At 43.3% G+C, this 26298-nt stretch overlaps 1 protein-coding gene across 1 annotated transcript in view; it reads right to left on the bottom strand.

The window, feature by feature from the left end:
- Positions 1-26298, bottom strand: part of TTC21B (tetratricopeptide repeat domain 21B) — a 557642-nt gene that overhangs the window by 348348 nt on the left and 182996 nt on the right. Inside the window, exons 11-14 of the mRNA XM_085645393.1 lie at positions 16006-16206; positions 15783-15912; positions 7282-7439; positions 662-886 (exon numbers count right to left, since the gene is read on the bottom strand). Coding sequence (XP_085501519.1) covers positions 662-886; positions 7282-7439; positions 15783-15912; positions 16006-16206 — 714 coding nt within the window. The remainder of the gene's footprint in view (positions 1-661; positions 887-7281; positions 7440-15782; positions 15913-16005; positions 16207-26298) is intronic.

Raw genomic sequence — 26298 nt, 5'->3', positions numbered from 1 at the left:
TGAGTAATGTTCAGAATTCAGTAGTAGTTTGTCACTGCAGGGACAATATAACAGAAACCAATCTCTCCCTTTTACTATTCGTTTTTTTCATAGGACAATGGCAGAGGAAGTGTCTCTTGCCCATATTTAGGACCATCAATGTCTAAAGGGCAAGTGATGCTTATGCACTTTGCTATTGCACCAAAATACCCCTCTATTCTTTTGCTGTGTCCTAGTTTTTAAACTCTGTCTGGCATATCAGGCAGAAATGTCAGAATTTGTAATTATGCAGAATTGTATAATAGGGAAATGTTTCACCTTTGGGGACTATAGTGCTAACATTTATATCACACTTAAGTCCTTTTCACTTTTAAAGCCTATACTCTTAACTATGTCATGGCATTCTGTAACATTATGTAGTTTTATGGGGTTTTATGTGATTAAACCAATACATTCTAGCAAGACCGCAACATCACAGTTCATCAATGAAGATGCATACTGCAAATCACTTAGTGGGAAAACACTACATGGAAAATATCTGTCCTGACAAGTGCAGCTGTCTGCCTGATAGCCTGAGTACTCAATTGCATGTCCACAGTAGTACACTGCATTATCTTTTGGCCCAATCCATGACAGTTTAACAAATGACTCAGCCGCTTTTGTGAACTGTTTATATACATACCTGTTCTCCATTTTTACGATGAGCATCAACCAGCTCTAAAAAGATGGATACGCGATCACTTGCACTGACTTCAATTTTTTTCCCTTTGGACTTCGAAGAACTTCCAGTAGTCTTCATTCCTGGTAATCCCATTGCCATCTGCAAGGTTTTAATTGCTTCTTGCACTTCCCCCAACTGCTTCTGGGTCTGAGCTTTAATTAAATTGTATAGAGGGTATTCCCGCACCTGAAAAAGAACTAGTGTTAATTTATACAGTGCTGGAGACGGCCACATCATTAATAATAATCATGGTAACTAATCACTTTTTGAACTTTGCATGCTTTTGCATCTTTTATTGATATTGGTGCACTTCATCTCAACTCTTTGACTTTGCAAACACCTACATTGGAATTCTGCAGGAATGTGAATCCTCTACATTTCTAAGCCATACCACTGTCAGGTACAAACATTTGTTATGCCACAAAGACACTAAAACGTTTTTAAGACTAAGGCAAAAATATTAACCTTTACACAAACAGTACTCTTCCTCTGTCAAAGTTCTGCCATCCTCCACCTTCAAGACACACCAGAGACGAGGATACTGGAGGATGTTAGATGTCTTTCTGACTTCTGCCTCTGGGCAGTCAAACCCCTTTCATTTTTTGAATCGGGTAGTGGTACTATCTACCTCATTTTTACATTGCCTGGCTTTTGAATTGGTAATGCCACTGATAAGTTACCTGTAGTGGTATGATGGACTCAGGATCCTATCATTCGTCTTGACGAACAACAACAGAGCAATTCGCATACACCGTCTCACATTCAACCAAAATATGAAGAGTAGATCCGGAAAGCACAGATACAGTAGTCTTGAGCACAGGTCAAACACACTAAAAGGAGCTTGCTACCTATAACTTATTGTGATGGCTATGATGTCTGAGAGAAAGACTAATGAAAAGAAACTCACATCTGGGGGTGCTGATTCTCAAATTTGTAAAATCAGAAACAGAGAATGCGAGGGTGTAATGCAGACACATGCAGCATGGGGGGGTGGCCCTCAGGATATTCTCTATTCAGTATAAAGCCTATAGATATCTGTAAGATGTAGATTCCCAAAGGCCCACAACACATTCTGCAAGGGGGTCCCATCATTTTGTGTTGTACCACTTAAAGCAAGTATGAAGTTTGACAGATTTTCTCTCCATCTACAACGGCTCAGCATAATGTTGTGATGTATGTGCCTGCAGTAATTCATGACATTTTATAAATAACACTTTGCATGTTGGCACATGTTTTTCCTTTACAAGTATGGGCATAAAAAACCCAGCATGCAAAGTGTACTTTAATAAAATTCTAAATTCCGGTCATGTTCAGCAAGAAGCCTGGCAGAGCCTCTGGTCATCTACTTTGTTCACCACCCTAGTGAGGTAGGAAGGGAGGTAGTGTCCCATGTGTTGAGAAAGGGAAAGTTGTAGAAGCATAAAAAGAGGAAGCACTGCAGGAGGCAGGTGGGAAAAAGTGCTGTATCAGTTCTGAGGGAGGCAGCGCTGCTAGAGGCCACAGGCAGGTGAACCTGAAAGGGCCTGGCCATTGAGTGTGTGCTGGAGTGGGGCTATGAAAAAACAACAAAGGAGAGCTGTGAGGAGGGCACTTTGCTCAATTCACAGGAGCTTTCAGTGACAGATGGAGGCAGGAGCCTGATCCTGGAGGAAAGAAACATAGCATGGACTAGTAGGGGTCTGCAGAAGGGAAGCTAAAAGGTTTGGAGCCAAGGTATGCTAAAGAAGCCAAAAGCGAAGGATTGCAGCAGGTAGGAGAATCTGCTCCGCCAACCAAGTGTGTTTCAGGTCCCTAGTGAGAGGGAGTAATTAAGAAATCTGGATGAAGTGGTAAAGATGATCCAAGATGGGCAGTGCTTTAGAAGCCTGGAGGTAAGATGTGCGGCATGAGTGAACTGTAGCAGAGCCCTAAAGAGAGATTTGCTGCAGGAGCCTGAAATGGGTGGTTGGGTGCTGGAATGGGTAGCACTGCATGATCCAGTAGGGAAGGAAGAGTAGGATTATGCATGTAGGGAAATACTGATTAACCCTGGAGAAAGTAAACTCTTAAGGAGCATAAAAGGCATAGTGCTGCTGAAGCTCAAAAGGAGGCGCATGCTGCAGTAGCCTGGAAGGGAAGGAGGCAGGACTGCAGTAGCCTGGGAGGGAGAACTACAAAAGCCTGCAAGGCGGGGTTGCTTGTGTCTTGGTGTGGAGGGTCTAGCTGGAGCCTAGAGTAGAGTTCCAGGAGCCACAAGTGAGGGAGTAACTGTGCATGACTGGTGTTCATAGGAGTTTCAGGGCCCTGCTTGCAGGACGGAAAGTGTTGAAGGAGTCTGGCGGCAGAGAAGTGTTGTGGTATCACTGGGGGAGTTGGCAGCATGACTGAGAAAAGTGCTGTATAAAATCAGAGGCAAAGAAAATGCGGATATTGATCAGGGAAAAGTGGACAGCACAGTCAGTTCGGTATGGACTGTTCCTATGTGGAGGAGGGGCGATGCTGATTTGCATAAAGTGGCCCTTTGTCTACAATGGTATAGGGGGTGAAACACAATGGACTGGAAGGCGGCCCAGAGCAACTGCCAGTGGCTAGGATTAATCCAAGCATTTTACCATTACCTTTCTTGTTGTTGCAGTTACCACCCAAAAGTATTATGGGTGTGAGCAGCGGTCTGAAGCTGCTTGTGGTCCTTTCTTGAGAGGGGTGTTCTTGTCAGGAACTGCAATCTGTGAACACTGTGCGCCTTTTGGGCCGCCATTCCCATGCTCTATAGGATGCAGTTGAGTAGGTGTGGCCAACAATCCCGGAGGAGGCCAGGGCTGTACTCTCCCAGGCAATTGCTGATGGGAGAGATGCAGCTAAGTTCACTATTTGATGTGGACTGGCCACCACCAAACCACTGGTCAGAGCGGTTTTGTCGACAGTGCCATTACGGCGCCATGTCTTTGCTGTAAGGCTATACGGGGTAGGGTGCTTTATAAGGAAGTTTGGGTCGGCGGGCGGCAGGCAAATGTCCTCTTCACAGTCCACTGGCATCTGCCAAATCCTCACATTAGTCCATGTTAGGGTCATAATGCTGGTATTCTTCAGGGTCAAGCGACCCCTCCAAGTCCTAGCCAATAAGGAAAGGGCTCAGGCTCCAGCCTGGAAGGCATGGCTCCAGATGGGGGCGGGCAAGACCCATACAAGTCTGTGTCAACATTGGGGATCAGAATCGGAACTGCAGCGCCGGCATCGGAGAAGGTCGACATGACCAGTGCCGATCCGGTTCCATCTGTGGTTCCAAGGAGGCTGACTGGTGCTGGGGACAGAACCGCCAGCGCAGATCCACTATTGGCCCCACCCGAACCTGTGCGCCTCAAAGGCGCGCCAGGGAACAGGCCATCCAAATACGAGGTGCATAGCCTCAGAAAATTCTTTCAATTGGGTAGGGGTTGCTCTGGCTCACGGACACTCAGGGAGAAGAAGAGACGGCCCAGGTGCAGAATCAACAGCGGAATTTCGAAGCCCCCTCGTCTTGTTGGCTGACGGACGAGGAGAAGTCGAAGACCTCTTCGACTACTTTATCTTGCGTGACTTACCAGAATAACCAGATGACTGTGAGTGAGACGAGGATCTTGGGCTCCGCTTCAGGGAGCTTTCTCTCAACCGGGATCTTGAGCATCACGACGTTGCACGTCGTGACACCAGGAGCTTGATGGATCTCTACCTCAAGGCCTTCGGTTTCATGGCACGGCAATCGGAGCAGGCCTCTGAACATGGTTGCAGTCGAGGCACCATAGGCATACATGATGCAGGTCCGTCACCGACATCCAGTTGTGACAGGCGCCATAGGACTTGAAGCCGCCCTTCCGTGAGGACCTCCTTCCAGCACAGGAGGAAAATCCTCAAAAATAGTCAACAAAACAAAGTTAGTACAAAAGTTGACTACAGGGTAGCTCTCTACAGATCGGAGCTGACTTGCATGGAAAGAAAAGAAATGTAGTCAGCGTACTGGGGTGGCACCTATATAGGCAACATGCATGTCATTTCTGGCGTGGACAGCGCAGGCCACACCATTAGGAGCCAATCTTTGCCACCTACTGGCACGCAGGAGTACTGATCACATAACATTTCTGTATCCAGTATGATGCCTGGGGATAATTATAAGATAAGGAATCTGCAACTAGAAGTCTGTATCAGATAAATGTATTGTAAAAAGCACAATTTTCCACAATGAAAACATTCTTGGCGGAGTTCAGTTCTTGCAATGGTCCGGCATCCTCACTGAACTAACTCACTCACTTTGTGCAGCATGGAGTCTTGTATGACACAATTTCCCAGTTCTAATTTGGTTTCCCATTACAAGTAGCAGAAAATGGGTTTCATAGTATAGAAGTCAAGCTTTGACTTTGCCTCTGCTTCACTGTACAAAAAGAGAGAGGATGGTACACTTAAAATTGATTTCCCTTGGGTGAGAGATTTCACTTTACAATATTGAATGGGTACCTACTTATTTTGAAATCTTTTATGGTACACATGCTACGTTGTCCTCGGAACAACTTTATAGTTCACAAAGAAGCTTTACCCAAAGGTATAAAGAAAAGCTTATAGCACAAGAGTTCCAGGCTACTTTTCTTAAATCAACTTTTAAATCACTCAATTAACATAACTTTTCCCTACTTCCTTACCTCCGAACAATGTTATAATGTCCCAGCCTACATACTAGATTAAATCCTGTGAAATGTAACAAGCAAACACATGAAGCTGCAGTGTACCCCACATAAACCTCACCCCTTCACAACCTTAACAACCTTAAATGAAAAGAAAAAAATAATAAACACGGAGCTGATTTTCAGTTGAGTCTAATTGCTTGTGCTACTCAACAACTTGTGTGTTTATTTTTCTATTTCCGAAAAGATCTTTGTAATTTGTCTTTTGAACACAGACTTCATATCGATTATAAAAAAGCACCATAATCTCCACAGTGTAAATAAGCAACGCAATGCGGAGATTATGGTGAGGTCATCATGCTCTATTGCTACCTTTGGGCCAGGGAAAAAGCTTACAAATATAATGCTGGCAGAAGGTCCAAATACCTTCTTGTTGTGATGACTCTTAAATGTTAACATTGGTCTATTTACCTTCGGAGGGGCTAAGCATGCTTTTTTTTTTAGACCCAAAGTGTTCCCATATTCTTACTTTCTACTGCTGAGTGGCATGGGTTTGAGAATAATCCTCTTAACAAGGAAAATGTGACTTTGAAAAGCACCACATACACAGCTTTATTCCTACACATAAACGTGCTGTAGATGTATAGGCAGAGGAAATAGGGTTTTCTGTCCAGTACCTATTATTGAGCTTTTATGGCGGAAAAATGCTTTGAGCCATTGTCACAAGGGGCCTTGACCTGGCTGTCATGGTTTGAGCTTCGTGCAAGTTCACTGACTCAGTTTTCGGTGGATACTTAACAAGCAACCACACATGATTAAGGCCACAACTAGGTTAAACAGATTTCTGGCACAATAGTAATAGTCCTGCACTTAAAATGTATGCTGCCAAGGGTCTGGGTATGTGGCTGAGCTGTGGGGATTTGCCAAACACAATGATATCACAAAATACGAGAACAAGTTTCCCAGGAACTTGACTTCCCTCCCATCTAGTACCCCGTTGCTCTCATTGTTTAGTGACCTAGGTGTTACAAAGGCCACATATACAATCTGTTTACGGCCATTGTTGTATGGGAGGCGGTGGTGGACCACTCCTGAGCTGGCACAATATACTGACAGCCTGAGGGATTTAATGAAGGCTAACCAATTCACCTCAATTCCATGGCTTTCAAATATGCAGTCAGCCTTGCATTCATTAGGCTTTCTGATTTGAGGAATCAACCTAATACATCTGTTTTTCAATCCAAAGATGAGCTCAAAATGAAATACCAGTCGCTTGTAGATGACTAGGTCGCTCGGAAGTCAGCTACTGCTAAGATGGAACGTGACAACATGCACATCAAGATACAGTGGAGGCGGGAATTATTCTGGGATGTAATACCGGTGGCATGGCATAGGAAACTTTATTTTCAGTTTCGTATAGGCACCCTCCCCCTTAGGTCATTCATCGCAGGTTGGAAGGGTGAAGGAGGTAACTCCTGCCCTTCATGTGACCATCAGATGAAAAGTGATTCACACGTTAAGTTTGCTTGCCCAGATTATTCATCCACCGGGCAAAAATGGCTGGCACAGAACCACCAAGATTCCCTCTGTATCCTCAGATCAGATTCTTCCATACTACTGCTCATTTCTGTTTCAAAATGTTTGGTACAATGTGGGTCCTATGTAAGAAAGCTATAGGCCGATCACCCGGCTAACAATCCAAGTACAGTTTGACTTATATGTGCCCTACCTGGGTTATCTTTTGTAGCACCCCTTTTTATTTATTTATATGTTCTGTTTATATTTATCCACTCATAACTGTATATAGATTTATATCCTACATGTTTTTAGGAAAATTGATGTTTTTGAATTTGTTTTATCGTGTATGCTGCTATGTGATGAATTGTTCTTTTATGGTCTTGGTGGCCGAATTAAAGAGTTTTGGAACGAAATCGATACGTAACAACTTACCTCAAAACTGTAACTCAAACAAAGTTCTAGAGACTGAGAACATAGTTTGAAATTTTTCTGGAATAAATACACTTGAGCCATTAGCAGGTGAGCATCTGCGTACGAGGGATTCTGTTCAAGACAGTGTTGCAGGCTTATCTGGGCTGCCTCAATGTCACCTGTTTTAGAAATGCAAATAAAAATCAGTATGGATCCATAAATAATATATTTTAAAAGATTTAAGGTAACTTATCTTAGAAATAAGAACACCTTAAAAACACAATACTTGCATGCACTAGTCAGCGTCAGGCCCGGATCAATGCAGGAGATGGATGGTTTCATAGTTCAGTCACGTTTTGCAAAACAAATCACAATTGTGTACAAATTTAATGAATGATCAACCTTATCTACCAGCCAGACTTTATCTGGACGATCACTAAGAGTCAATAGCTGCAGCTGTACATAACTTATAAGTGTCAATTGTTTCTGTATGCTAACCCTTCCCTTTTCCGTATGTACAAATCCGCTGGCCCATGAGACTTCAGGATGAGGAACACTCATCCAGGTCTATTTGAGATGCGTGTCTGTTGGTCAGCCGCAACCTCTTGGGATTATACATTTTCCCAAGTTAGCCACATTAGCATGCAGTCATATTCGAAAATGAAGCAAGGTCTGTATTTGTAAGGGACTGCCTAATAAAAGGAGGGGAAATAGCTTAGAAGCTGAACACCTGCTCAATTGAGGAAAGCAACTTTCCCTTGCAACTTATGTTTTAAAAACCCAACCTGTAATCACCTGAACTAACTCCTTTCTGCATCTGCGATACGGGGTCTGGGAGAACACAATGTTGGTTACCAGGTGCCATATCATATTGCAGATGCTGAATTCTTTTGCCACTGAAAGAAAAGCACAGCTTGAATAAAATCCTATTTTTAACCCAAATGTGGGAGCCTGTACCTTGTAGCCCATATTTAGAAAGTAAGCAGTCCAATCCCCATAAGTATATTGGCTTGGGCCGTTCTGCACAGGTGGCATTACCACAATGTGTGAGATGGTTCTTCTTACCATCTGTGTCGGTTTATGCAACAGGCTATAGAAACCATATACCCCACATATCACATAATGTTTACTGCATGCACTGATTTTGGATGGATCATAAGCCCCCACTGCCCTTACCATGGCAGACCCAGTCTTCTTACCCGGACATCCTTATCGAAGTTGAGGAAGACATTATTTACTTACCTGTAGCTTCAGTTCTCAAGTGTTGGTATCTTATATAGATTCACATGCTTAAATCATTTCTATTGGCGTCCTTATTGTAGGAGAGTAGCATCTGCTTCACATGGGTACCCCCACTTTTTGCTGGTGTTTCACTGTTTTTGGACCTTAGTCTCGCTGTGGCCCTGCTAATTAGGACCCCAGCTTAGCTGCTTCCTCTCTAAAATGGTTTCCATGTACATTAGGTACATATCTAATTGGATTCTGGAGTGCCTTAGAAGCCCCTAGTATATGGTATACTATGTACCTAGGGCATAGGTACCTCAGAGGCCTACCAGGTGCTGAAGCATGTATATTGCCACCCCTGGGAAGCACTCCAAAATGGCACCACAGGTCTGCTACTACAGCCTGGGTAAGGGTGTGCTTGCACCCCTTACAGTGGGATAGGCTACCTATATCACTATCATTGCACACACATATAAAACCTATAAGTCACTCCTATGGCAGGCCTTAACAATCCTGAAGGCAGAGTGCTTGGTTTTTATGTGAGAGGGTGCCCCTGCATGAGCAGAGCCCCTCTGCAGCGTTCGGAGTACATCCTCTGATGCTATTTGTGGTGCAGCCTGACCATATACTCTTAAGTGCATTATAACCTCGCGGTAAATGCTAACTTTGGGATGGCTGCACGGAAACATGTTGTGTTTGGTGTCAAATGTTTTGGAATATTACCCCCCGCCAGTTCTGGTAGCATTCCACCCTTCTAGAGGGAGAGACATGTTCACACTGGTCTAACCCGGAATTACTTTCTACAGCCCTGGCATCACAAAATGGATGCCTCTGCCACAGACACGGGTCTGGCCTCCTGCTGCTGCCCGAAACTCTGGCAGGGGAGGCCTGGACAATAGGTTTCCTGTCCCAGGGAAGTGTAACCACCTCCCCAGACAGGCAGATGTGTATTGGGGCTGGGCGGGAGCACTCTCTGGTGCTTTTAAGTCATGCACTGGGGGCACACTTGGTGTCCCTGTGCATAGTCCAGTTCAACCCCTGCTCTGGCGCGAAACTGGACAAAGGAAATGGGTGTAACCACCCCTCTTGCCAAACCCTCCCATAGGTGGGTCCCTAGAGTATGTCCAACCCCCAAACTTAGTATGGGAAGCCAGTCCTTGCGACTTTAGATTACCCTGGACAAAACTCTGCAACATATATCCTGGATCTTCGACGTTCTACTTTGCTTAGAAGACTGAAGAAATCTCCCTTGGGGTCAAGGAGTGACTCCCCTGCTTGGCAGGCACCAAAGAAGCAACTGACCGGTCTGCATCGCTGAAGCTCCCGCCGGACGCCGAAGTCTTTGCATCACCAGAGGTGGATTTCCAGACTTCCCCAAGGCTACCCTGAGTCCACAGCAATCTTGGTTGACGTGGAACCGTGACCCCTGGACACCATGAACTTTTGCAGCAACAGCATCTTCCTGGTCTCCCTCGAAGTTGTGCTTTGGGCTCCTAGTAGCCCCAGCCTTGAGCATCTCCTGCACCGAAGATTGCCGGCCTCCACTCCACGAGTGACCCGTGGGCCAGTTTCAAGTGCGACCGCTCGAGGCTCCTTCGTGATCGCTAGCCCATTGGCTAGTAGGTCCCCACGAAGGCAACTTCTCTTTTGATTGGGCTTTCCTGGTTGCTCCAGATGTGCCCCGACTTACCCTCGCTGAGTGAGTCCCCAGACCTTGCTGGTCTGAACCGACGTCCTTTCTCTGCTTTCAAGTAACTTGCCGTTGCCAAGGCTTGTTGAGTCCAATCTGGTCGCCGACACCGCAGCACTTGACAGACTTTGTGGGACAGCTCGAATCCGGCTCCTGGTCATCATCGGCGCCTCCTGGACCTCGTGGCTGAAGAGTCAAGACACCCGTCAACTCACCTGAAGCACCCGACATCTGTGGGCATTGGTCAATCGTGCCGTTGGTCACTGGTAAGTGACCCCGACTCTGTCCCCTCTGCTTTCAGGTTCCTTCCATCCTAGATCCAGGCTTGGATCGCCTCAGACACATCTCCTCTTCACTGCAGCAGCACTTCTTCGCCAGCTTCCATTGAAATCGACGACGCGACCAGACACCAAAAGATACCTATGCACCCGGCTTCCCTGGGTGAGGTAACACGAGTACTCCGGTGCCCCCGTGGGTGCTAGCCCTAGAACTTCCTAAGTCCAAAATGGTTTGGTCCTGACTCGATTTTAAGTGTCCCTAATCTTTAAATTTCCAACCGCGACATTGCCCATAGAAGCTAACGGGAACCCGCGGTTGTGTTTACACACTGCACACGGCCCCCGTGGGTCCCCTGTATTACTACCTTGGGTGGTTCCTTGGTGTCCCAGCTATTCTACAAGCTCTAGGCCTTGTGTCTAGTTCAGTCGTGGTTCTTATACGACTTTATTGGTATATGGTTTGGTATGCCTCTAGGGCCCAAACGTGTATTTGTGCTATTACTGTTGATTGCTAACTTGTAAATTAAGTACTTCGAACTCCAGTCTCATAAAGAGACTAGAGGGGTGTGTTTTATCTTAAATACCTATATTTTAAATATATACCTGGTGTGGTTGCCCTTTCATTTGATCATTCAAGAGATTATGGACTGGTAAAACAACCTGATTTACATTCCTTCAAGACTTAGCCTGCTCTCCATAGTTCTCCATAGCTACCACCAGGATAGCTTTCAATAAAGGTGGTCTTTAACCTATTCACCATAAGGGGTTGTTTGGACTGATACAGGGTGCCCACTATAACTAGTGGACAGCCTATATCAGGCCAACTTCTAACACTTACCTCTACAAACTACTAATACGTTGGTTGTCTGACCTTCCGTTGTACTCTTCACGTCTAACTAAAGTTGTAATCTGTCTACCAATGGGTGTCATTTGTTCTCAATCTTAAAACAAGTAACTACACCACTTCCTTCATGACGCTCATAGGGTTACTTTGAAGACGATCTTGTTGATTTTGTTTACCTCATTCAGCAGTTTCCTTGATAGTGTTATCAACTTGCAATACTGTCTGCATATGTTCAACTCAGATTTATATCTAGGAATGGTCAAACTAGGAGATGTCTTAAAGCGGATAGATATATAGATATTCATTACTAACCAGATGTTTGTTGATGATTTCAAAATGACTCATAAGTGGTTCATAACATCTCAACTCGCTAAATCATCCACACCATTTGCAGCTCTAGCTTGTAGTGGACTATCTCACTTTTGCTTGCTTTGTTTGAACGGTTCTTTTAGCTACTGTTTTTAATATGCAAAACTGGCTTTATACAATCTTCTTACATTCAGTTCTATTGGACTACTGCATTCAGAGATAACTGATGGCTTCATGTATGCTTTACGTATTCTCTATACCCACTATTAGGTAGATGTCACAGTTGTTCCCACTTCTAGAGTTCCTGAATGTTATGTTATGATATTTACTGGAAAGTAAGCAGATCTCCCTTGTTAGTAGTGTTTAGTGCTTCCTAAAGTTGCCCTTCTGTTGGCGCCGCCGCCGCTCCACCACATACTGGATAGGACAGGAATGGGTGGTTTCTTCTGACCTATTCTTCTATTACTCTCTGAATTCTTCGATTTCTCCCTCTGCTTTCGTGCCCATCTCTTCCCCCATCTCTCACCCAATCATCAAGATGCTCTCCGCAAGCCAAGCACATTAGGAATACTTCCACAATCTGAATGTAGCTTAGGCTCATTAACATGATTACAACCCCCAATAATATCAACAAAATTACCTTACATAGTCTAGCAAAGTTTCCACACCATACTGCAATATTACAACATAGGAATCTTACAAACAGGTTATCTTTATTCTTCAAACATGGTATTATACTAACAGATAAAAAAAATTGACAATATAAATACAACAATATATCCTTTTAGATGACAGATGAATTGTTAACAATTCCCTCCCTACTAAAAGTAACTAATCCTTCCGTTAAAAGTAAGAAACATCTGGACTACTGCCTAAAGAGGACATAATTCTTCTCCAAGAAACCAAATGAGGTGTCCAAGAATGTAACCCAATGCAATATCACTGGGTTCAAACATTGGTGTGCCTCTCTGCTCTAAAGAAGAAAAATGCTACTTACCAGTATGCATCGGTTCATGGCATGTAGGGATGTAGAGTTGTATACTTTAGCATAGATCGCCATCTGGTGTTGGGCTCGGATGTTTGTAGTTTTTTTTTTGTCGCAGAAGTCTTTGTTAGTCACGAGAAAGGTGTCTCCTCCTTATGGTGACAGTGTGCATGGGCATCGACTCCATCCCCAGATTGTTTTTCGCCATGAAGGGTAATAATGGAGTTAGTAGAAAAGGATGTCCATGTGTAATGTATCTAAATAAGATAATACTGCAATGGATAAAGGTATCCGTCGTATACAACTCTGCAGCTCTACATGCCAAGAACATTTGCATACTGGTAAGTAGCATTTTCCGTTCGAGATATATGAGCTGTAGATTGTATACTTTAGCATAGACTATATAGCAGTTTCCTTCCTTAGGGGTGGCTACCTGTATCCGTTGCAGTGGTCTGAAAAAATGTTCTCAATACAGCCTGGCCCACACTAGCTTGTTGCTTTGCTTGCACATCTACACAATAGTACTTAGTGAAAGTGTGTGGTGTAGACCAAGTTGCTGCTTTGCAGATGTCATCTAGAGGAATGTTCCCCAAGAATGCCATAGAAGCCCCTAGTTCGCACGTGGAATGAGCTCTAGGGGGAATGGTTAGTGTGCGTTTAGCTTTGAGATAGCAGATTTGGATGCACTTGACAATCCATCTTGCAATTCCTGTTTTTGAAATGGGATTGCCCTTGTGAGGTGGGGCGAAAGATACAAAGAGTTGTTTAGTCTTTCTAAAAGGTTTAGTTCTTTCTATGTAGTATAGGAAAGCCCTTTTGATGTCTAGTGTGTGAAGAGCACGTTCTGCCACTGAGTCTGGTGGAGGGAAAAAAACTGGGAGGTCAACAGACTGATTAAGGTGGAAGGCAGAAACTACCTTAAGTTGAAATTTTGGGTTAGGCTTCAGAACACTGCGCATTATATCACACTACCCATTAACCACACCCTAGAACCTCCCTGCATATTACGCATTTCCTGTTCAGAGTCCCCCCAGAACCACGAGGGTCCTAGTGTGTATAACATCAATATACTACATTTCCCCCTTTTTTAAATGAAAAATGGCAGACAACACTAAAATCACATTTCCTCAATTAGTCAGCGAGGTGCGCGCACTTGTCTGTCGGCTCAGGTGATCCGAGGGGATCAAGGTTCACCCTCATTGGACAATGGCAACATGGTTCAGGCACTTGAGTGCGATTGACTGAGGTGGGGTCGCCGCACACGGGGTTTCAGCACTCGATAAGTGTTGCGTAGGTGCTAAAACGTGAAGTGTCCTGAGTGATGGATTGTCCAGTACGATGTGTTGTCACAATATGTCCCTTGCACGCCACAACTTGCAAAGTATCAGCGGCAAAAGAAGTGTCAGTTTTCCGTCTTCGTCTCTGCTTAATAAGTACCCAGTCTCCTTTGTCAAAGAAGGTCTCCTGGGCCTGGTGATGCTGATCTGCATACAATTTCCTTTTCCTTTTCCAAATCGCGTCAGTGTCTCGAACCTTGTCAGTATTCACTGATCAATCCAGGCTCCATAGAGATAGTTTTGTTCTGATGGCACTCCCAAATAGCAAGGTGGCTGGACTCTCACCAGTTGTGGAGTGAGGAGTTGATCGATAGGTATGGAGGGCCTGGCACATGGCTTGGTTCAGATCGATTCCCTCCATGGGCGCTCGTTGAAGGACCCTCTTGAGGGTGTCCATGAATCGCTCAACTACACCACAGACTTGGGGCCAGAGGGGTGTACTCTTGTCCTCAAGCCGTTCTAGGACTTTGTTATGGGTTGTCAAAGATTGGTCTTCCAACAAGGGAAAACGTAAATATTAGTCTATGACTACCAAGAGATGGTGTTCATCTCCTAAAGGCCCAAAGAAGTCAACTGCAACCCACTCTCAGGCATGGAACGAGACTCGATCTCTTAAGACTCTTTTGGTGGCTATGATACCACGGTGTCCTTAATGGACCAGCTCAATGACTCGCTGTCTTAGGCTTCCAGGTATGACGATTTGAGCCTCGCAGTATTACGCCATCTTGGGTACCTGCTAACTTATCCTGTAAATGTTTTAACTTTTGAAATTAATTGTCATCGACAAGAGGCCAGGCACTTCACCACTGTGATTGCTGGTAATAAGTTCTTTGATTATGGTCATGTGTTTATCTGCATTGATGGCAGCAATGATTCTTTCCGCAGACAGACCCGCTGGTGTGCTGGATCTCACAATAAAGTTGAGATATGCTTCAGCTAACCTTGAGGTCAAACTGTGACAAGGTGGCGACATTCGTGAAAAGTCATCTGCAAGATGTTGATCTTTACCCGGTTTGTGCATGATCATAGTCATACTCTTGTAGGCTCAACCCCAACCTCTCGATGTGAGAGGGCATCTTAGCCTTAGGGTTTCCAAAAACTGTAAGCAACGCCTGGTGATGCGGGAGGACTGTGAATTGTTTTCCGTAGAGGAATACATGAAAATGTTCGCAGACCCACACTACAGTCAGACTCTCCTACTCCGGCAAATTGTGATTTCCTTAGCACTTATATGAAGCATTTTCCAAATGGAAAATGCAATTACTGTCAAGTAATTCAGGTGAATGATAACCATATGCAAACTTTGAAAAATGCACAAAACTGCATTTTTCAGAGTGCCATGTAGCGCACACACGCCTCTAGGGCATGTGTTCATTTTACATGAGCACATTTATTTTTTGGGGAGTGCTACAGAGACACCCTTGCCTTTGCATTACCTAATTTGTGATTACTACTTAGGTAATCGCAAATTAGCTAATGCAAAACCATTCGCATCTATTGGCCTTTTGGCCCATAGGAATGAATGGAGTAATTACTTAATAGTGATTCGCTATTTACCAAATCTCTATTGGGTAATATTAAAGAAATCGCAAAATCTCTGGCGATTCTTTACATACATAGCATTTTGCGATTACCAAATAGCGATTCAGAAGAATTCACTATTTGGTCATCACAAAATGCTTATTTGATACATTTGGCCTATAGTGACATCTAAGAGTGCTATTACAGAGTCTCTACCAACAAAGCTAAGAACAAGAAAAAAACAGCACCCCAACATAACAAATAATACATTCACTACACATGAATAGAAACCATGCTGCAGAATATGGGTATTAAATTAATAAACAATGCTTACCTGCCAAATACTTCACCTTAGCAATTAGAAAAACAGCCTGTAAAAGACCTGGTACTGTTTTAACTATTGTCTCCAAAACAGAGGCGCAGTGTCTTAATAATGGCGAAACAGGTTGCCCTGGAGCCGAAGGCTGGGAAAAAAACCAAAAGGTGACATCTAGAGAAATAAATTGAAATGCGTGGCAAACATGGTTAAGGTAAATTTAATAGGTATTAAAACGTACCTGTTTGGGGCAGAAATTAAGATACTCCCTAATAATTTCCAGCAAGAAATCGGGATTTAACTTCTCAAAATACTGTATCCCCAGGGGGAGGCCTTGCAGAGCAGAAAAGTGTGTGTCCAGGACATCATTGAGTAAATGAATAACCTCTTCTTGCCTTTTATGTTTTTTCATTGCAAGAACTGCACGCAAAAACAACAGCTCCTATGTAAAAATGAAAAATAAGATTGACAAATTTATTACTTTCACTTCCACCTTCTGATTTCTCAAACATTAAAAAGAGTTACTCTATATTCTAAGTTTCTTCAGCCAAACGCAAAAATGCCCATATACATCCCAAAACAACTCCCCTTCCAGTTACCTGTGCACAATCACACACATCTTCATAGATATGAGCAAATAAGTAACCCTGGGCGTAGTTCGCGCTACGCGTAGCTACGTGAAGTGCACTTTGCACTACGCACGCTTCGCGTAGCTAGACGAACTGCGTAGTGCGGTAGGGAAATGCTGTACGCAATGATTGCACAGTGCCCGATGCTTGCCCGCACTGTGCAATCATTTCGAACGGCATCATGCACAGTGCAAGCGGTCGTTTTCTGCCGCTCAAGTAGATTTGTACTCAAGCTGCAGTTTTCTCAACGCGGACTGGTAGTTTCTCATTGCGAGCAGTCGCGAGCATACGCGACTACTCGCAATGAGAAACCTGACCTCCCTGCGTTGAGAATCTCGCCGGGAGGTTTATTTTCCACGCTCGTGATCGGCAACTTGATGTTGCCGATCACGAACGAGGAAAAAGTCTCGCCGGGAAGTTGATTTTGCTCACTCGCGGTCGCCAACTTGACGTTGAGGACCGCGAGCAAACAAAAAAAGCCCGCTATGCTATGCTACGCGTTTTGCACTGTGCTACGTGTGATTCGCGTAGCGCGTAGTTGCGCAAACTACGCACACTCTGCGAGCGTAGCATAGTTTTCCGCCCAGGCCTACAAATAAGCACATTAACACTGCATGCAAATGCAAGACCACTTCCGGCAGCACATTCTGCAAAGGAAACCTATATCTGCAGCCACACGCATGTAAGTGGGCACAGCTTTCAATGAATATTGAATACAAATTCATGAATCAAAAAGTTTACTTCAAGAAGATGTGAAATCATTACGTTGTTATCGGCAACAATTCGAACTCATCAACTTTATGTCAGGGATACATTTATGATCTGTGATTGTGGTATGGTTTGAGGCCACCCGTTAACTGCGTAACCGCCATATAAAATGAGTAAATATAATAATTACACATACAAACGTGGAAAGAATATTTGATGTCTTTTTCAACTTCTGTAATTCACGTTACTGTTTTTTTACCCTTAATTGAATCTTTTTGTTTAGAACTCCCTCGAAGTGAAAACACTTGAATTAAAAAGAGGCACGTTATCCTGTTTAGCATTTTAAAATCATGAACATGTTATACGCAGGCAATTGTTTGTGTGTAAAAAGTGAGGGATGCCCATAGATAACAGCCACAAGTGCGTATCAACTGCAGCCTTTCAATTTGTACATGCTCTTTGAGAAGCAGAAAGTGGGGGAGTAAAACAACCAATCTAGGATTAATTGATTTACTTTTCTGAAATGTTTTTTTCCAGCCGCCATTTTCTTCCGACTCAGGGTATAGGGCCAGGCTCTGGCCTTATGCAAGTGTATCTTTGAAATTTTTGGCAATCGGTCGGGACAACATAACTATGCCTTGTTCTGCCAAGTTCAAAGTAAATAGAAGCTTACAGGCCCTATTCTGACAAGGAATTTTATTTCTTACTGCAAGTAAAGAGGGACGAAAATTGTAAAGCCTCCATTACTCTAGAGTCTAGACCAATAACCCCCCGCCCCCCTTTCCCCACCAAGTCACTAACCAGCCCCTGCTTTTATTTTTACTTAATCACAAATCTCCATAAATCTGCAGGGTAAGTGACACATGCAAACTAAACTGTAGAATGACGTCATAAGGTAGAATAGGACTGGTAGAAAGACTAGGACTGTCAAACATCTGTGAGAAAAGATGGTATTTCTAATGGAGGGGGAAACACAAAGATTGTATAAGCCAAGAAAGATGTGTAGATAGATAGATAGATAGATAGATAGATAGATAGATAGATAGATAGATAGATAGATAGATAGATAGATAGATAGATAGATAGATAGATAGATAGATAGATAGATAGATAGATAGATAGATAGATAGATAGATAGATAGATAGATAGATAGATAGATAGATAGATAGATAGATAGATAGATAGATAGATAATTTTCATATGGATGCCAGATACAGATTACATCACTGAATGCTATTTGAACTGCAGGCCTGGGAAGGTGTCACTTTTTGTACCTCCCAACAGGGAAATCTCAATATGCTGCCAAAGGCCAAAGACAGCACTTGTTTCACAAATTACACACGTGAACCCACAGACGCAAGATGTCCCTTGAAAATAACTGAGCAGAGTACCACTATTTGTGAATATTTAAGAGGCTATGCGAGATGCTGAGCAGTTATCTTTTCCGTAGCTATTTCTCCCTACAAAGAGTATTCAAGATTCTTGTGTTTTCTAAACCACCAATGTCATTTAATTAACAAGGGTACAAGAAAAGGACTACCGAATCTCACTTTCCTTTATAGCTGATATATTGGACGTTTGGAAAGCCTCATTCTAAAACAAGCAAACGTCTGTACTGGCCAACAATAATCAAGTTAGGTACAGCTATCTTAAAGGCACAAGGAGATGACTTGTTTGTGGCTTGTTTTTACTGGTTAAAGGTCGTAAGTGTCCCAATGAAATATTTGATCAATGGTATGGCGAAAAAGATGCCTGAGAAAGTTTTTTCTTAAAAGCAGTAATGGCAACTAAAAGAATGCTTTCAGACGAGAGTTTAAGGTCTAACTTAGATAGACATAGGACAGTCAACAGTGTTCAAATTGCTGTTAAGCCAACCAAAGGAGAGCTTTTACCACTTGAATTAGGAGTCTTGAAAAACGTGCATGGACCAAACGCATACTGAAAAAAATTAAAGAGTCACAACTGTTAATTGCTCTTTTCTAATACACTCAGCTAGTCTGCTCCATTTCCATTCAGGATAGGTTTACATGTTTGCTTCATTCCTTTTTTCTCTACACGAATTCTCAGAAAAAGTCCTCGTCTTTTAGACGTTTTGGGTCATTTTAAAACATTTTGGTCTCTTAAAAAAGTCGGAACTTCTGAATCGGCTGTTTCCAGTGATATTGTTTCTATGTTCTTTGGAAAGTTATGTGTGGATGAATCGAAGACTGAGAATGCCCGGTTACCTGAAATCCTAACTTTACCTCCTGGGCAGAATCTTTCAATTCATAAACCTACAAGCCTATGTGCAGGGTCTTGGTCAAAAAAGAAAAGTGTCTTTCAGGAGCAATATTGTCTCTTGGCAATTAGAATTACATTTAAACATTTCTAAATACATTTGGCAGAAAAGTCACTTTTCCTTGACCCTCTCCCCAAAAAAACAGAGCAGGAAATAGTGCAGACAGGCTATACACCTAACTAATCAGCATGTTGAAGCTTAAATTTCTTCAAATGTACAGCAGTGTAGGCACGTAACTATCTGTTATTAAGTCGTTTAAGTGGCATCGGTGCCCAGAAAGGTAGAGGGACCAGCCTGCCCTGAGCCAGCTGCAATGTATTGAATAGGCTACCCTTTTGCCAGCGCCTAGACAAGGGCTTGTGTTTATTCTTTCTCAGGGGAGATGGGGTAGATTTAGAGGGGAGTAGAGTCACTGTCACGCACAGTGAGGGAAATATGTTTTGAGTTGAGAGGGAGAAATAAAAAGGCAAGGTAGGACAGAAATGGAGAGGGCAGAGAGAAATAGGACAAGCAATGGAGAGAGAGATTAAGGGTAAGAAGAAACAGAGGAAGGAATAAGAGAAACAAAGGCGGAAGGAAAAGGGTGGATGGGAGGACTGAAGGGAAAAGTAGGAGAAAGGCAAAAAGATGATATTGGTGAAATAAAAAGGAGAATGTGAAGAGAGATAGTCCAACTAAGGATGAGAGAGAGAAAAAGAGGACGGAGAAAAGAAACAGGAAGGGAGAGTGAAGGAGAATGAAAGACAAGGTGATGCTGTGAAAAGAGAAAAGGAAGAAAGTGAGAGAGAGAACTGCATGATTAAAACGATGCTGGGGCCAGGGAAGCAAATGATGCAGACCAAAGAGTGCAGAAAGGATTAAGGCGATGTGGAGTAAAAGGAAGGTGGAGGAAAAGGAGGAGGTGAGGAACAAGGAGAATAAAAGTAACTTAAAGAAGTAGTAAAGGATGGGCAGGGGGGAAAGCAGACATGAAAATGAAGTGTGAAAGGAGTAAGGGATAAGAGGAGATAGAGCAGGGGATAATGAAGAGAAAGGAGTAGCGACATACTAATAATCTTAGTACAGAACCGAGAGATGCGAGGGGCTCAATGCACCCTAATTTAGAATATCATTTAATATGGACCCAGGGAGGCAACATAACTGTTTTTCTTGCTTAGATTAGGGCATAACATATTCTTGCTAAGCCACTGGAGCAGTGTCTATTATGCAGTTCATTTTCCACTTGAAAGCAAGGGTCCAGAAACACAGCTGCCTAATTCAACCTAATTTTTCCACTCAGTTTGCTTATGAACATTTAGCTTAAGTCGATGTCAGCCTTTTTTCCAAAACTAGGTTTTTACTATTTTCCATAGAGAAACTCACAGATGATGCCTATTGAACCATGCTGTCACTCTCTGATATCAGCTTATTCCCATGTTGACCTTCCTGTGCTGTGGAGGACAGTTTTTTGTGGCTTCATTTCCAGATCCTCACAATAGCAAGGGCTTTCAGGAAAGAAAAATAGAAACTTCGGGGTCCAAAAAAGGAAAGGTACCAAGGGAAATAATTCCTTCAATACCCAACTTAGTTGGACCCACGCTTTACCGCAGGAAACTGAGCCATCACTTCTGTTAGGCTGTGAACCACACAATGCTGTGGCATTTGACATGAGGGTTTTTGTTCAGGCCTATTTCTTTGGTGTTAAGGCTTTGTCATCGAGATCACCTTTGTCACGTGTTCAATCGAGAGCACGGAGGCACCGTTCAACTATCAGTGTACACCTAACCAAGATCAGCTTTGACACTCAGTCAAAAGATGATTTTCATCTTGCATTTTAGAAAGAAGAGAACAGCTTTCTAAGCATCAGGACAGAATATGTCCACTGCCCAAAGAACCTGATTCAAGCCCTAAAACTCCGTAAAAACGAAAATGATCGGCCAACTCTAATGTTTAGGAAATAAAAGAAAACTAATAACCGAGAACAAAGAGAACCTATTCCAAACAATGCCTATGATCTTCTTTTATATGGACCTGCTTAAATGGGGAGAGTGGGTAACTGGAGGTTGTCTCACTGCTGCAGATGGCTGACCGCTTCCTCACCCTTTTGCTAATTGAGTGAATTCTGAAGGAAGCAGTTTTTAGTCTTATGCCACTGTTGGCGCCACGAAGGGGCTTAAATCTGCTAGCAAGGAAAATACTGAAAAAGATCCATTAGCCGAGTACTACGGATTTTCTTCTGGTATTCTAAACCAATAGACTTCAGTGTTTCAGAAATGGCAGCAATACTCATAAGCTCCTACCCCATATGGCAATCAAACAGCCAAGAACTAGTAAAGAGCACATTCAAAGTTTCTAGCTTTAGGTCTGCTAATGTCAACATGAAGACCTTCTCTTAAAGAGACCCGAGCAGATTTTGTGACATGTAGATCGGATGTATTCTTAGCATGTATGAAGAGTTACATGGAACTCAGAAGTTATTTCTCCGTAGCTGGGAAGGACGTCTGCTACATGTTCCACTGGCTCCCAAGAATCCATTGTATCTCATTAAAATACCAAGGTACTTGAAGTGCTAAGGACTGTGGAGGAGTCCTTTCCCTAAGCCATTACTTCAGCATCTCTCTTTATCCAGAAAGATAGATGTGCAAAGAGACAAAGTGTCAAGATTAGAGAGCCTGAAGGGCCTTGAAAAAGAAAGGTCAGACTTAAAACTATTTTCTTTTCTGCCATGGTATGTGCTGCTTTAAAGAAGCCAGAGTTTAATAGTTTCCAAAGTAGGCTGAATCAGATTAGAAAGCAAGACAATTGAGTGATACAGTGTATTCTGAGACTGAAGAGTTAAAAAAGGACTAAATATCCTAGAGAGGTGCTGAAGTTTGTTTTAAGATCCATAACTTCTACTGCTGTTTCTGAGGCCATGGAGGACCACAGATGAGTAGTTATTGCAAAGCCACCACCATCCTTTATGAAACTGCTTTGTCTACTTGGAGCTATTTTTGGAGTTGCGAGATTGCTAGAATGACAAGGCAACCTTGAGCAGTTGAAGTTTCAAAAGCCATAGCCCGTTGTCAGCTATTGATTATTCTATGACACCTTGTGCTCCTACAGCTTATAGAATGGGAAAAGGTGCTGACCAAAATCTCCAAAAATGTACTGGGATTTGGATCGGTACTTCACAATACCTGTGGCATTTCAATCTATTTTCTGGAACTCGATGCGAAGATGTCAACATAAAAGGCTATAGAGGAAAGGGAAGGCACCAGGACTGAGTACCTCAAGATCAAGACCTTGTAATCTAGAAAAATGTTAGCCCAGGCAGCAGACACAAACAACTTTATCCCAAATTCCAGCCACCCCAGATATCAAAGAGCATCCGTTATGTCACTAAAACAAGAGCAATAATAAGAATTCCGGCATAGCCTATGTACTTCCTACAAGGAATTAATCCACAATAATCACTGACCCTACAACATCTTTAATACATTTATTTCATTTTCTGATTGTTTTTTTGGTAATTTTCCATGTACTAAAATATGAAATATATTTATTATAGATATTGTAGGGACAGTATATAGGCTATGCGGTAGGTGACTGTCTTTCCTGAACAAGTCAGTCAGCATCACAAGAGCCACACTTATCTTGAAATGTTGAAAAGCTGACAAATGAATACGCTACAATAAAAACTGAAATACATATCTTTGCAGCCACAAAAAACATATTGAAATACTCAGGGACAACTTAAAGTGCTAAATAATGTAAACACATTTTCTATACAGATATTAAAAGCTAGAAGAGGAAGCAAGATTCAATGATTTTTGCTTAAAAAATGTGGAAAAACAATGCATTTTGAAATATAGTGGATGACTAGTGGACTTAAAATGTCAGTGCTCCTTGCAGTTCAGGGTTACCTGCCTACATTTTACTGTTAGCACTCAGTCTTAGACACAATGACCTATTCCACACTGTGATTTGAGGGGCGGAGATAAAGGCATTAGTCATGCTGGATGGCAATCATGGGTACCCCTGTGATAAGAGGAACGCATGGGTCTAGTGACAGTAGGCTATATACAAGTGCTGCAGCAGGTTGAGGTGTAATTTGCTGGCAATCTCAATTTTAAGACAGTGGCTCTAGTATACAGATGGGGGTAATGAGCCGAGGAGAGGGTTTTACTATGAACCTTCTTCTTTAATTCAACTTTGATACTTGCATCATACTTCTGGGTCTTTTAAACTTATGCGTTTTCCACTACCACTGTTGCCTCAGGGTGAGTCCAGCTAGACACATGTATCCCTACCCCCTTTAGTCTTCTTCGTCCCTTGGCTTGGCTTCGGCAGGATGCAGGTTTGGTCTGAAGGTATGATGCTCTGTCGTTTGGCATTGCTCCACAGTCAACACTCCGCAACCTGATAAGACTGCCAACACTTTCACTCATTTGTTGGACTGTGAATGGGGATACCCAGAGCCGAAGTATTGGCATTTTCTGTTTTGCATGGTGGAGAGCAGATCGATTGCTTGAGTGCCCCCTCTGTGAAAGTATTGTTGAAGTACCTGGAGATTCATGTCCCATTCGTGGACGTATTGAGGATGCCTGCATAATAAGTCCATAAAATAGTTGCCCGACCCCAGATGCTCTGCTAGGAGCAGAATGGGAAACAAAATTGCACAATACCAAATCTGGTGTGCAAGTGGTGACAGCTGGACCCCACCACTTCTGGATGTTACACATAGCTGTCATGTTGTCCGTCTTTATCAGGACTGTTTTGCAATGAATGTAAAATGCTCTGAACGGAACTGTACTGGATGCAAGAATGCAATCTTGCATGGGGCACTACTGCTATGCATAAAGCGAACATTGTCAAGAGTTTCATTACCGTCCTCACCATAAGACCATGTAGTGACTGAAAGGAAGTCGCCACCTTTCGAATTCAATCACCCTCTCTTAGTTTGGGTAGGCTTTTCCTGGGACATAGTTTAACACAGTCCCTAGAAAGGGTTGGATCTGCCAAGGCATGAGAGGCAATATTTTATCATTGCCCGTGAACCCCAAACTGTGTAACAGGGACACTGCCATCTGAATGTTTACTAGATATTTTCACCAGCTGCTGCTTTTGATCAGTCAATTGACCAGATAAGGAAAGATGTATATGGCATTTCTCCAGAAGTGCGCAGCTAACGCCGCTAGAAATCTGAAATACCCTTGGGGCTGTTGTGATCGTGTTGTCCACAAAGTGCAAGTAGCAGTGATGTGTCAGATGTATAGCGATATGGAAATGTGTGTCTTTCAGGTTGAGCGTCGTCATCTGATCCTCAGTGCTCAGTAGTAAACTGACATCCTGTAGGTTGTTCATTGTGAAGAGCTATACCGGAATTTACAAGTTGAGGGGCCTGAGATGTAGGATATGCTGTTTTGGGGATGAAGAGCAGAAAGAACCCCGCCTTTGCCACACAGATAGGGCACCAATTCAATGCCACCGTTGGGCAAGATGGGCTTGAACTTCCTCTTGCCATAGCAGTAGGCAGTCTTCACTCATTGCATGGCAACATGATGGTAGCTTTGGTAGCGCTGTGTGGATTCCAAGGCAGCAGCCCAGTTACTCCACTGAAAAAACCTATTTGTCTGAGGTTATTGCCTCCCATTGCTGAACAAATATCCCTATTCTTCCATCAACAGGTGTGGTGTAATGGAGGGGAATTTGCAAATAAGCTGCAAGTGCTGCGAGATGTAACCTTATGGATGAATATGCCAGATTATATCTTTGCAAGTGTAACAAGTAACAAATGATGTCCTGGATGGAAGCATCCAGTGGGTCAATATGATTGTTGTTGCAGTAGATGACAAATCTTTTCCATTTTGCTGCATAGCAAGATCTAGTAGTTGGAGGTCTGGCTTGTTTAATAATATTCATACAGTCCGGCGGAAGGTTAAGATAACCGAACTCTAGGACTTCAGGAGCCAGATTGCTAGATTCAGCTGACCTGGGTCGGGGTGTCTTATCTCTCCATGGTTCTGCGTTAGCAATGTTGGGGAGAGGCGTAGTTTTTGGTGTGGAACTACTGAGAGTTCAAACAGTGTCGTGGACCAAGGTTGACGTGCCCATGTGGGAGCCGCCAGGATCATTTTGAGAGACTGTTTGAGCTTGCGTACTACTAGGGGAGTCAGTGGGAGTGGTGGGAAAGCGTACGCAAATCTGCCTGACCAACTCATCCATATCGCATTGCCTTTGGATAATAGGTGTGGAAACCTGGCTGCGAAGGTTGGGCATTTTGCGTTTGCGTGTGTGGCGAACAGATCTATTTCCAGTTGACCCCACAACTGAAAAAATGGTTGAAGAACTTGGGGAAGTTCCCATTGGTGTATTTTCTGTATCTGTCGACTGAGCAGATCCGCAGTCTGATTGTGAACTCCTGGAAGGTGTTCTGCAAGCAGGTATTTGTTTTGTGGAATGGCCCATCTCCAAATGCTTTGTGCGAGCTGGGATAGCTGCAAAGAATGTGTGCCCCCCTGTTTTTGTATGTAATACATGGCTGTCATGTTGTCCGTCCGGATTAGGACAGTCTTGTGTTGTAGATGTAGTTTAAATGATTTGAGTGCTAGGAATATTTCTAGTAATTCCAGGTGATTGATATGGAGCAGTTTTTGTTGAGTGGTCCATTTGCCTTGAATTGTATGTTTTAGGAGATGGGCTCCCCAACAGGTGAGTGATGCGTCTGCTGTTAGCACTATCTGTGGAACTGGCTTGAGGAACGGTCGCCCTTTGGACTGGTTTTGTATGTTCCACCACTGCAGAGAGCGATGTGTGCGGCTGTCCACCGACACCAGATCTGTTAGTTGTACTTGGGCTTGGTTCCGCTGACGTGCTAGGCATTCCTGTAAGGGGTGCATTTGAAGTCTTGCATGAGGTACAATAAAGATGCAAGAGGCCATCATTCCTATGAGTTGC

Source organism: Triturus cristatus, chromosome 3_1 (genome assembly GCF_964204655.1).
Source record: "Triturus cristatus chromosome 3_1, aTriCri1.1, whole genome shotgun sequence".
Classification (NCBI taxonomy): domain Eukaryota; kingdom Metazoa; phylum Chordata; class Amphibia; order Caudata; family Salamandridae; genus Triturus; species Triturus cristatus.
This window is presented reverse-complemented; position numbering and strand designations above follow the sequence as displayed.